Here is a 12,635-nt window from a genome sequence, read left to right as displayed (position 1 = left end):
ACGCATAAAACTATCACTTTCACATCTGTTTTTATCTATCACTGCAATATCTTCTTTTCTTCTCATCATGTCCTGGACATAAATGTTTATGTACCTCTTAAAGTGTTTGCATGATAAAACATTATCTGTTAAAAATGTATCCATGTGGTGTAAAACATACCTTTCAAATTTAGCTAAAACATCAGCGACAAGGACCCTGCTTTCCACCGCTTTGTCAACACTGTTGTTGTGCTCAAAGAGGGCAAACATGTTCCTGCTGTCCTCCATTGCCAGACCTCTGATTAGCTTCTCCACCACCTGAACAATAAAAGACAAAATTAAAACCACGCCTTTAGGGCACATTAGTATGGCTCTTTCCCCTGCTGTGCATGCTAAGGTAAAAAAAATAAAATAAATAAATGAATAATCCCAGCGCCGGCTTGCAGAGAAACCTTTAAAAATTTCTATGTTGCAACTGCAGATCGCTCACCTCTCCAGCAGTGGTGTGGGAGTTAATAGAAATCTTGCAGGAGCCTCCCCCATGGCAGTAGACTGTGGTGGTCATTTCCTGTCTGTTAAGCAGTGCAATAATTTCCTCTTGGGAAGGAACAAATTCTCTGGTCTTAGTCTTCTTCAGAGACTCACCGATGAAATGGGCAAACATTTCGATTTCTGTGCCTGGGAACAGCTCCTTAATCCTGAGGAAACAGAAAAAGAGAGCGAACAATAAGTTTCAGCCAAAGTACATCTTCCCATTGAGGTTAACTGAGCCACATCCATGATGGAAAATTTTACATGTTTAGAAACCACAAAGAGATACTTAATATAGGGAGTATAAAGTCTGCAGGACAGGCAGTCAGCTCCGAAGGCCCTATAACTTTTACGTTTTTTTCTTAAGTCCAACTATGGGCCTAACTGGACCCTTATTTTGATCTCAACTCCAGACATATCTCTCCTTACTGTGACACTCATCTCCTTTACAAAATCAGAAGACGCATGAACTCAAAACAACCTTCTTGGTGTTTTTTCCCAAGAAAATACGTGTCTCCAGCACCACATTTTAACATGAACACCCACACACATAAGCACTCATAAAATAAAAACAATATCAGTCATGCTGTCACGGCTGGATGGTTTGCAACCAGGTGTTAATTTTTTCTCCCTGGAACATGCCCATACCGTTTCAGGTGAAACTTGAGGTAGCGTAGGATGCCTCGGCTGGGCAAGAAGGTGCAGCTCATACAGGTCAAGAGATGCCAGTGGGCGCGATTGGCAGGACTGTTTGGGTGCGGGACATGATTGGTTTGCTTGATCAGCTGACAGTAAACCTCATCCCTTAATGGCCTCAAGTCTTGACAGGTCTGCAGGATTCCCTGGATGATTGGCACAGGGTCAGACACAGCCTCCATCTCCTGCAGCGAGTTGAAAATCTTCAGGGCCTCATCCTGCAGGCTGGTGTATCCCTTTTCTTTTTGCACTGAGGGAGACAGAAATGGGTAAAGTTAACCTTCAGCCTCGATACTGAACTTGCTCAGTTGCCTTAGGTAACCAGTTATTTTACAACTGAGCACATTTGAATAGTTTTAATGTATTTAAAGTCTAAATTAATGTGCAAGATTTGCAAGAAATGTTTTTTATGGCTCTGTGTCTCTACAAACAGCTTTATATCCTAAAATAGATATTGTGGCAGATTCTGCTACTTACTGAAGAATCTGTTTAAATTTTAAAAATCCATGCATAAAGGTACATTTTTCAACCAAAAACTGCTCAGCACTGAATATTTTAAATTTCCTGATTCTCGACAAGCAAATTCATCGACTGCAATAGTTTGTATGCAGCAGCTACAGGACAGCACACTTACAGTGGATGCTGACGTCTCCATAAGGCAGAGGTAGAAGAGGGGAGTGCAAAGGATGCTGGGTATATCTCAGGATAGGGTTCCTCCAGTATGTCTGCTCCACTGCCTCCACGTTCAAACTGCTCTCCTGGTAAGACAGAGGAGCAGATTAGTAATCTTACCTTTCAAATCATCGATTTTTCTTACATAAAAGAAAGTTTACGCTTGATAAGAAAATAATAGAGCAGCAATAACGGCGATGATGCAGACTATCACTGCGGTAAATCGAGTACATGGCCAAGTGTATGTATGAAAAAGAGACTCAAACAAGTACTGAAGCAGGAAAAACTTAGGCCAAGAGAAGATCACAGCACACAGATAGTGAGTACAAGTACCTCACTTTATTACAGTGTGTGTCCTTGCCAGAGGTTTGCATGACTGAAAAAAGTTTGATTTACAAAAATGTCAATGAAATGTGATGTAGTCTGTAGTCAAAATGGGGGAAAACAGTGAATACCTTGATGTCTCTGATGAGTTGCTGTGTTGGAGTTTCAATGGGAACTTTACTGTCTATGGCAGCCTGTATGGCATTCGCCCACCTCATGGCTTCATTCAGCATTTTGGTGTAAAGCCGATAAGAGTGTTTACGCCCATGGACGATTATATTCCAGTAACCTGGGTGAGAAGGAAAGATAATCATGCACAAGACAACAAAATTTCAGTAAATAAACCATAAAGGCTAAATTGTGCACATTGGGGTTTATATATTTTCTTAAGTGTTAAAGATTAGGACCCAAGGATAACTTATGTTTCTATAAGCATTAATTTATTAAGATGACACTGAAGTAAGTTTAACTGACCAGTGTCCTTGAAGACTTTCTCATCTGGCTGCACCACGGAGCAGAGGCTGTTGAGGACCAGTGTTCCCAGTTTGGAAGCACTACGCTCCGACGACTTGTAATAGTCCAGAGAGTTAGTGGTGAGAACAAACCAGCGCTTCTTCAGCTTCAGAGAAGTGCTTTTGGCTCCAGACTTCATCTCTTTATGGAGCCAGCCTGTGGGGGTAAAATAAGAAATGACGGCTGAGTTGTAATACCTTCAATATTCTGTTCACCAGACAATCACGTAGCGCACAGCTGTTAAACCAGCACATATAAGAGGGCTGTCAGGACTGATCTTCCATCAGTGAAGCACAACGCATCATCAGAGCCTGCCATTGTCCAGGTCACAACCTCCTCAGACCAAAACAACCAGCATACAGTTTGAGACGCAGCAGAGTGGGCAGTTTGATCATACACACAACACACTTCCATAGTCAAACTGATGGCAAATAACAAAGGAGGACCACCTAAAAAAATGTGATAAAAGTGTAATATATATTACAATAAGATGTGCAGTCTCTCTGTATATTTAAATTTTCATATTTCTACTTTTTTACTGGGGGTCTTGTGACTTTAGCTTTGACTCTAAGCTCTGCACATGTGGATGTGTACAAATGGCAAATAAAGAGCTTATCTTATCTTATTTAGATAGATTAAATCCAATATCAAAATCCTCTTACCTCTGACTATAAATTCCTGTCCATCAACCCTAGAGTCTCCCTTAGATTTTTGCAGCAGGCCTATCCAGTGGTGCATCTCCTCGGGCGTGTCTGTGTTGCAGTGGATCACTCTGTTAGCCGTGATGATCACAAACGAGTTTGGTCTGGGAAAGAAAACATAGCAAAATTGGGTTTTTTTGTCCTTGTTTTTGTTACTCATGTATCTGCTGTGGGACCACAGGCCAGGGTTTTAATACATATATGCAATCAGGCAGGTGTTGGGGAAAATTGCTCATTTCTTACCTGTCTGGGTTGTCTGACGCACAAACAGAATCAATCAAGCCAACATCTAATGTGCCCTGGACAGGGAAAAATGGTGTTAATGGCAATAATTGTCAAAAAATGTATCATTACTACAGGAGTATAATCATCTTTATATAAAAATATATGTTTTTAAATCTAGCAATCTTTTAGGCCCAAAGAAATGGATGGTGGTATGTGCACTTTTCTTCTTCAGTTTAGATTACTATATGAGCCAGAACTGGACTGCTATGTGATTCAATTTCATGCTTCTTCACTGCTGCAGAAATACGGAGTTGAGGCTGGGGCCCAGGCAGGAGAGAGGTAAAACAGCACTAACCACTGCATTCTTTGGGTTGGCCTGTTCGTGGTGCATCTCCATGAGCTGCTCCGGACTGGCGCTGTGGACCCGACTCAGCACATTAAACCAACCGCTAAATGGGTCAGAGGGAGTTCAAAAAGCAAAAGTCAGCAAAAGTGTAATTGAAAATGACACCGTGAACTTCCACTGGCAACCACAAGGGGGAACTTTATTTCTACACATCAATTTTAGAGGTGAAAGGAAAACACTATTTACAAAATAGCTGCAGTTTGTTCTGAGAAATCTGTGGATGTGATGTACCTGGCATCTTCAGGAGACTCTGCGTAGATGTGGTACGTCCTCTCCTCAGTTACGATATTCAGTGCATTTTCCTTCTCGTGATTGTCCACTATTTCCCTGCACAAACAAAAAGAATAAACCATTACTGCATGTGGCTATGTTTGTTTCAAGCTGGTAACAATGAGTTCAATCAAAGCTAAAAAATAAACAAATAAAAAAAACAGGGAACTGAGTCTTACTTGGCTGCACGGATGTCGATGGTGCCTTTCAGCTTCTCTTCGCTGTCATTCTCGAAATACATGAGCTTCGACTCGCGCAGAACGAACCAGCGCATCTTCCAGTTGCGCCGAGACAAAGTCGACATTCCTCCTCCTTTCTTGTAAAGCCAGCCAGATTTGAGGGAGTCCTGCTTTGCGCGGAACCACATGAAAGTTTCGTCTTTCAGGACGCACCAGCGACGGCGCCACGGGATCATCAAACCACCTGAGAGGTGAGAAAAGGATGATAATTTATTTTGTTTACTGTGAAATCTCTCTACGACAGATGGAGATCGCACAACTTTGTGCACACAGAAAGATGCATCCCAAAAACACAATGCATAAAAAGCTCCCTCAGTGAGTTAAACTTCACAGCCCTCACATAAACCTGAAAACATCAGCGGAAAACAAATGCGTAAAATACAAAAAGAGCCTTCAAGAAAACTCACAAAATGGACATTAAAGTTGCACAAAGACAATGTGCATGCCTGCTGGTCAGTGTCGTGTTTTTATTAGTTCTACTCACTCTTCATGTAGAGGTAGCCATGGAAATATGGAGGCCCGGTGCCGTTCAGCAGATTCACTCTGCCATTACAAACTTCTTCATCTGTGTCAACATATCCATCATTGTCCTCATCGCTGTCAATGAACTGCAAAAAAAAGACAGCAGCATTTGAAGAGATTAGACAGACTTTTAAACTGAAATCTTAAAGTAATAATTACTTTAAAAAAAATCCACAAAGGCAGAAATTTATAGCAACAATTTAAGTTAATTTCATTTTTAAATTTTTCTGATGGTGAAGTCGAGCTGTTATTTTGCACTTTAAGGGCCTAAAATCTGTCTGACTTTGTAGCCACGGTGCTGCCAATCTCCTTTAAACTTGGCTCACACACATCCACCCACACAAACACACACGTGCCATTACATGCACCCATCCTTCTTCCCCTTTGACATTTTGCTGATCTCACAGTGTTGGGTCGCTGAGTGCAGATTCACATGCTTGTCAGCAGAGCCAAAACAAACATTTTCAGCATTGCTGCTCAGCGATTCTTAAACAAGCCTTTTGATAAGACGCAGCCTTGCAGAAATGCATTTTCTAACCGACTTTAAGACAATCTCTCTTGAGGCAACACGAGGAAGTATAATAAGCGCTGAGGAAATCTAGGTGGGTTTCGGTGTACCGGAGAACAATGGCTTAAGTTAGACCGGATATGGAAACAGAAAATTCAGTGACCCCATGTTTTTGAAAACTCTGTGAGCAAAAATTTAAAAGATTTTAACAAACAATCCAATTTCTCCAGAGGGGATTTCCCGTCTTGGCTAGATTTACTGATTTACTTTCTTCTTCCACTGGACCTCAGAGTTCGTGCCAAATGTCTAGCTATTTAAAAGTGAAACTCTGCACATTTTCCAGTTAAAACAACTCCACAGAATTTAACAGCCATGACTTTTTGTTGTTATTTCTCACCGAGTCCGAGCTGCCTCTGAAGGAGTCCAGGCTGTTCTGAGTGCATGAGGATTTTCGCAGCACCTCCTCATCTGTGATATGGCCATCGTTAGTGCTAGCACCTGAACTCCCATGGGCCTCCTCAAACTCTTCCTGGTCATAGTCTGACTCTACGTCTGGCAGGTTCGTGTGAGTTGGCTCTTCATTTACAGGCTCAAAGTCTGAGGCCCTCTGGCGTGGCCGCTTTTCTCCATTAGTAACCAGTGGAGGAGGTGGAGGGATTTGGGAGTCTGTGAGGACAGGGGCATGACTCAGTCCATTGGGGGTATCTTGGCTTAGCTTTCCTGCTGCAGGGGAGGCTGATGAGGAGGAGACCAATAATCCTCCTGCAAAGGCAGGCGGAGGAGGGGGAATACTTTGGAATACTTCCTTATCAAGAGGAACTGCAGCTGGAGGTGGGAAGTCAGGCAAAGCGATGCGCTCATCCTCCGCGTGGAAACCCTCATCTACCTCCTCTTCAGCTAGAGGTGCGGTAGATTCAGCTGGGTCGTGGAGGTTCTCCTCGCTCGAGAGGGATGGCTCCAAACCACCAAAGTCCAGCAGTTCCAAGAATTCAGTAGCCACACGAGAAGCCTCCTTTTCCAGTCTGTAGATCTCGGCATCCCTCATCTGACGCAGCTCCTCACGTGAGACGTCCCCAAGAAGCGACACGCTGTCTTCCTGCTGCTTGTGCAGACGCTCGATCTCCCTCTCGAGCCGCAGGATCTCCTCCATCTGACGGCTCTCCTCCTCAGACGTGTGGCTGTTGGACAGAGTCTGGGACAGCTCCTTCTATCGACCACACAAGTAAAGAAAGTGCAGAATTGTGTTATTTATGTGAATGCATTCATGGGCATTCTTTATTTTTGACATTGGAAGAGAAACTGAAATTACCTTTTGACAAGCACCGTTCATGAGTGAGTTCCTAAAAATAAAATATGAATACGTTAGTCATGAAATGAAGAAAGAAAATGACTTGACAGATGACTTGGCTACTCCTGGAAATTCCTGACGAATCACAAAATTTAGCATGTTTCTATTCCAGTAACAGTTAAAGCTGTTATTTCAGACGCTGTTTTGTGTGTTAATGCATACATAGATCTGCACATCTGTTTCTGAGCCACATTATTCTTGTGAGTCTCATGAGTACTACATCGCTTAACATCAGAATCTCCGCGTAGCTCCTGACTATATGTTGCCTCTCAATTCTCCCTGTTTAGCGTGGTGTAGGCGGCATGAGATGTTGACAGATTAACCTGCACTTGACCCCGCGATGACAGCCTTTCCCTGCTTTTTCACAACCACTGGGAAAAAGCCGGAGCTTAAAAAAGCATCTGTCCAGAGCCAATCGCAATGGTCGCTCTACGCGTGAACCAACCAAACCCATCTGAACTCTCGACCTTAATTGTGATGGCACATCTGTAAAGTTTCGGCAGAGACATAAATGCCTGCTAAAGGGCTCAAAACTGCCCTTGTGGCCGATTCTCCAAAAGATGGTGTCACCTGCACCACCTGCACCAGCTGCCATCACAACATACCCATACACAGACTGCGGTAAACACAGGGCATTGTACCTTGTCTTTTCCCCGTTTTCTGCTAATTTCTGTTTTTCCTCTTTCTCCTTAATCAGTCTTTGCTCCTCCTTCTTCATCAACTCCTCCTCCTCTGCCCTCCTCTTCAGCTCCTCTTCGGCTAGTTTCCGTTTCTCCTCCTCCTCCTTCTTCCTCCTCTCCTCCTCTTCCTCCTGCTTCCTCCTCTCCTCCATCCTCTTCTTCTCCTCCTCTACTCGCCTCCGCTCCTCTTCCTCTTCTCTCCTCCTCCTCTCCTCCTCCTCTCGCTTCTGCTTCTCCTCCTTGAGCTGTCGATACAGGGCTCGGGCCAGCTGGCCTCTGTGATGTTTCTGCAGGACAATGGCAGCCAAGCGCAGGCGCAGAAAGACGCGTCTCCAAAAGTGAGCGCGGTAGTTCTTCTGGATGGTGACGATGCTGGACAGAGCCCTCTTATACTGTTTCCTGAGGACGAAATCAAAAATTGACATTCATAATCGGCATAAAAATCTTAATCCAGCTTCACTGAGGATCATTGTGCCTCGCCACAAACATATTTGTAAAGCTGGACAGCCCTACATGGCCTCCTCCTAACGCCCGCTGCTATTCTCTGTTCAAACAAACACACTGGCAAAAAAGCCAGTTGTGAACTGTGCAATGTTTAGAGTCTGACGAGCTTGTGCTCTTCCATTGTGGTGGTGTGGGCTGCTCTGTTTAGCCCTCTGACTAAGCCCCATCACCCACACACAATACATGCATTGAAAACACACACATATAAACACGCACAAATACACGTGACTTTCTCAGGACCACACACACTGCTCCGACTCTCTGACCCTTAGTCCGACCTAGCCTCCACGGTAATCACTTCATGGCCTTTATCAGGTCTCAGGATGGACCCTGACTGAAGATAAAGTTACACGTAATAATACAAAGGCTTTACTTGTGTATTTGGGGAACTTTTCAAGGCTCTTCTTTAGTATGAATGTCTCTAAGGGGAAGCAAACCCAGAACCTGAATGCTGTCATCAGTCCCATTATAGTCTCCCAGTGGAGCCTTTCAGAGGACTGTATGTAACGTTATACTGTATATGGCAGCACGCAGGTGGAGTACAGGCTAGATGCCCCTGGGTGTCTGCGAATGCAGCTTCTTAAACCACCACGGTGATGGATGTTCTGCCAGTCAGGCGGAGTGGACAGGCGAAGAACTTGTTGCTTAGGCTGAAGACAGATTTACATAGATTTGCTTAAGAAGAAGTGCACTTCTGATAGTGTAGGAATAAATGACATCTCTGTTATGCTCAGAAAACTGTCTTTTTCAGAGCAGTCTAATTATCATGAACATCATTAGAGATGTAGTAATTCAGGGATAGCCATTTATAACTTGAAAGATGACGGTTTTGGCCTTTTTTTCCTTGAAAGGGTGTTGAAATCATGCAATTCCTCATCTTTGAAGCTACAGGACAGCGGCACAAGTGGGTTAATACTTCATTAGATTGCAGGGAATCATCGGAATGTTGTGTAATTTCAATGAAAGCCAGCGCACTCTTAACCATGTGTCCTCCCTTTGATAGGAATCTTTTCTTTCATCAGACTTTTAAAATAAATGTTCATCTTAAAGAAATAAACGTAAAAAGATCTAAAGATAGTACTAAAGTGACCAGAAAAATTCACACTGTTTGGGCTATTCTGCAGTCTCAGTTCATCAGTTTATGAGTTTACCTTCCAATCTACAAGGCTTTCTAAGGTAGAAACTTTAAAACAGTGCACGTACACGGTTCTGCATGCCCGAAAACGGCTTCCTATCTACAATTTCAACACTGTGGTAATCGCTGGCCATCGCCAAGTCAGCAAGGTTTAAGCCCACTTAACACACATCCACACACAGGCGCACATACAGAGGTAAACAAATGTGCAAATGATTCCACAAATGCACTTAATCCCCCCCCCCCCCCCCCCGCGCGCTCCTATACGTGTACTACAAAACAAACACTGACAACTGTCTCTGCCACTCAATCATCCATCTTTCCCCCACCTCCACACTCCACCACTCACCTTGCCACATAGCTCAGGATGTGGGCGCGGATCACCATGCCAGCCCTGCGCCGCACCTCTTCCCTTTCCTTCTCCAGCCTTTGCTCCAGGGCCTCCTTCAAGAACACCTGCGGGAAGAGCAGCGCCACGGCCGACAAGGAGTGACACAGACACAGAGAGACACAGAGAAGGAGGTTGAGGGAGAGAGGGGAAAAAATGGGATGGGTTAGTTCCTCTTCCTCTTGGTAAGGCTGTAAAAGAGGGCCCACAGAGATGTAAAGGGCCCCTGTTGTCTGCTGGCAGAACCCCGTGCCCACTGCAGAGGAAGCTGTGGTGCAGCTGAGGCTAGCAGGCTAGCTGCCCTCCCTGTCTGCAGAACAGAGCAGAAGGGAAAACTGGCACTGAGACTGCAGTGTTGCTGCTACTGCTACTGCTGCTGCAGCGCCTCATTGTGTTCAAGCGTCCTTCGTGAGCATTTCCCTTCTGCTGCTACCGCTGCGTTGGTAGTTCGACTGACGTGCACAGGCAGAAAGGCACAGAGAGGGAGGGGAGAGGTAGGGAGAGAGGAGTGATGAAAGGATGAGGGGGAGGGATGGTGGCTGGTGTCCAGATAGAAAGTCACACCCCTCTTTGCTCATATGAAGGAAAGAGAAAGAGTTTAGTTAACCCTTCCCTCACTACTGGAGTTTTCTCGCAACCTTGTCTTTGTATGACTTTTGACAGCTCGAAAGTCACACTCGACTTAAATGAACATGCCTGCATGAAACATAATCAGATTTTCACTGTACGAATATGCTGCGAGGCTGGGAACAGCAGCCAGCTTAGACACGGCAGTATCTGTCGCTCAATTGGGTGATCGAGGGAAGACCCTTGCTCGCATGCGTATTTGTGCCCCAGATGTTGCGCTAATCAAAGGATCCCACAGCTGCAGCCCTGCCTGCCTGTCTCGGTAAAGTCTGTGAGAGGAGGAAACTTCCCCTTCATCCACATCCTTCCCTCGTCTGTAAAACAAATGGCTCACAAACACACATACACAATCCATGCAACATCACCAAAGCCCCTAATTCTGGGTACACGCTTCCTCTGCACACAATCAGCACATACATAATTACACGCAGATTGTTTCTCCAAAGGAAATGTAGCCCCCTTCTCCGTTTCAGTCTCTTTCCCACAGCCCACACTACATTAACCTAAACCCCAAAATATTGCCCTGCCATGCACAAAATGAAACGTACTCAGCCGCACTATGTCTTTTTGGGTTTTGCTTTGAGAAACTAGCCTTTTTTTTCCCTTCGCCCTCGATGTGTAGATAAGCTTTGCAGAGCAAAGAAGTGAGCAGCGGCAGCCAGAGGTCAAAGGGCTGATCACAGAAGGGAAGCTTTACCCGCACGGTGACTTCGGGGATGTATACTGTGTGCATGTGCGAGAAATTTAATATAGATTGGCATGTGCACATTAGTGGTTATGGACCAATTCAAAAGGAACCAAATGTGGCTCGCATCAATTATTTTCTGTCTTGATGTACAGCATGCCATGTGTGCAGCTGACACTATTCATAGTCTGCCAGCCAAATTGGGTATTACAACAAAAGTGTCCAAAAAGAAACCAACAAATCCGAAATGTCTCAGTGATTTTTACAGCCACGCAGGAACCACAACTTAAAGCAGGAAGTCGAATGTGGATTTAGCCGATCTTGAAAGAGCTCCACAAAAACTGCTTTATTTGTATCCTTTCTTGTCGCAGTACTGACGCGTTCATGCTGAGTATTAACACAGGTTTTACTGTCCAGTTCAAAAAAGTCATTAAAGGTTAATCATTCAGTGATAGCATGGAAAAAAGGGGCAGTCTGTTGGCGGTGGCGGTGGGGGGATTGATGATTGTTGGAAAATGAGAGCAGAAAAGGAAGGACGGCCATTGATATGCTATGCTGCCAACAATCATATCTGTTATAAGTTTTCTAAGATGAAGCATGATGTGTAACTTTCTACAAAGCTCTGCTTGGCTGCAACATTTCACCAGCGCCGTCCGCCTCGAAATCACACTGCTTGCAGTTTAGTTTATTAAATCAGCAACTCAGTCGGTGTCGAGGCTAACGCTCTGCTAGCTACAATAAGTTCGCCTCGGGATTACTGTAAGCCCCTCGGTTACAGTTACAGTAACAGTGTCAGGGTTTTTAGGAGCGGCCGAGTAACTCTGCGGTTGTCAACAAGAGAGCCGTAGATTGACCACAACCGGTCAGAAAAATCTTTGTGACATGAGTCACAGCAACTGTGGTACACATTAACAGCTCGGGAAAGACAGCAGCTCGACTTCTTGGGAAAGATTCGCTCCCAGATAATTACTGAGTGAAGCCTTTCAGTGCACTGTTTCATCTTAAGGGAACTGTGTGTTTTTTTTTAAGTATCAAATGGCGATTTATTGTTTTTTGAGAATGCTATCAGAGCATGTAGCTGACAGAGGGGTGTACTGGAGAGTCATTCGAAAAAGAAAAACAGAGTGGCAGTTTATATAATCCGTCAGGCTGCCCAGTTGTGTCTGTGTGCATGCATTTGTACTGTATTTAATACACTGTGGGGCCTGAGATCGGTTCACACAGATAAGGTGTGGGGGTTCACCTCCTATTTTGGTAACAAAAAGCTCATCTTCACAAGGTAAAACATTAAAATTCTTTCTGCATAATATTAGGTATATCAATTAAAATTTAGATTACTGGTAGGGGCAGGGTTGGCTTAGTGATTCTGGTTACTGAAAGATCTCAGGACATAAGTTAAAGTCAGTGCCATGTACTGCTAAGTGACATAAACAAGTCTGGGCATGTGTATAAGTGAGTCCATGTGTGAACGCGTGCTGCACCTTTGTCTTCCCCAGCTGCCACTCTTTCTTGTCTTTGTTGTGAAGTGTGAGAAGCTCTAAGCAACTCTCCTTCTCGTCCTCTGAGCGGATTTTGTTTGTCAGGATCATCTTATACCTGCAGAAAAAAAAAAGCATACAGCACAAATCTTCTTTCCTGATTTTTTAAAAATAGTTTTCGACTACAATATTTAGCCAATTATC

General features: G+C 44.2%; 1 protein-coding gene across 1 annotated transcript in view; it reads right to left on the bottom strand.

Annotated features, from left to right (window-relative positions):
* The window catches only part of myo10l3 (myosin X, like 3), a 55,867-nt gene that overhangs the window by 3,547 nt on the left and 39,685 nt on the right, over window positions 1-12,635 (bottom strand). The window contains exons 21-37 of the mRNA XM_040027998.1: window positions 12,435-12,549; window positions 9,603-9,709; window positions 7,576-8,013; window positions 6,896-6,926; window positions 5,984-6,793; window positions 5,041-5,164; window positions 4,497-4,740; window positions 4,279-4,374; window positions 3,997-4,090; window positions 3,660-3,715; window positions 3,378-3,520; window positions 2,677-2,871; window positions 2,334-2,491; window positions 1,841-1,964; window positions 1,159-1,456; window positions 470-677; window positions 161-297 (exon numbers count right to left, since the gene is read on the bottom strand). Coding sequence (XP_039883932.1) covers window positions 161-297; window positions 470-677; window positions 1,159-1,456; window positions 1,841-1,964; window positions 2,334-2,491; window positions 2,677-2,871; window positions 3,378-3,520; window positions 3,660-3,715; window positions 3,997-4,090; window positions 4,279-4,374; window positions 4,497-4,740; window positions 5,041-5,164; window positions 5,984-6,793; window positions 6,896-6,926; window positions 7,576-8,013; window positions 9,603-9,709; window positions 12,435-12,549 — 3,378 coding nt within the window. The remainder of the gene's footprint in view (window positions 1-160; window positions 298-469; window positions 678-1,158; window positions 1,457-1,840; window positions 1,965-2,333; window positions 2,492-2,676; window positions 2,872-3,377; window positions 3,521-3,659; window positions 3,716-3,996; window positions 4,091-4,278; window positions 4,375-4,496; window positions 4,741-5,040; window positions 5,165-5,983; window positions 6,794-6,895; window positions 6,927-7,575; window positions 8,014-9,602; window positions 9,710-12,434; window positions 12,550-12,635) is intronic.

This window comes from Simochromis diagramma, unplaced genomic scaffold (assembly GCF_900408965.1).
Source record: "Simochromis diagramma unplaced genomic scaffold, fSimDia1.1 OVJJ01000343.1, whole genome shotgun sequence".
Classification (NCBI taxonomy): Eukaryota; Metazoa; Chordata; class Actinopteri; order Cichliformes; family Cichlidae; genus Simochromis; species Simochromis diagramma.
The sequence above is the reverse complement of the archived record's forward strand: the minus strand, read 5'-3'. Positions and strand labels throughout refer to the sequence as shown.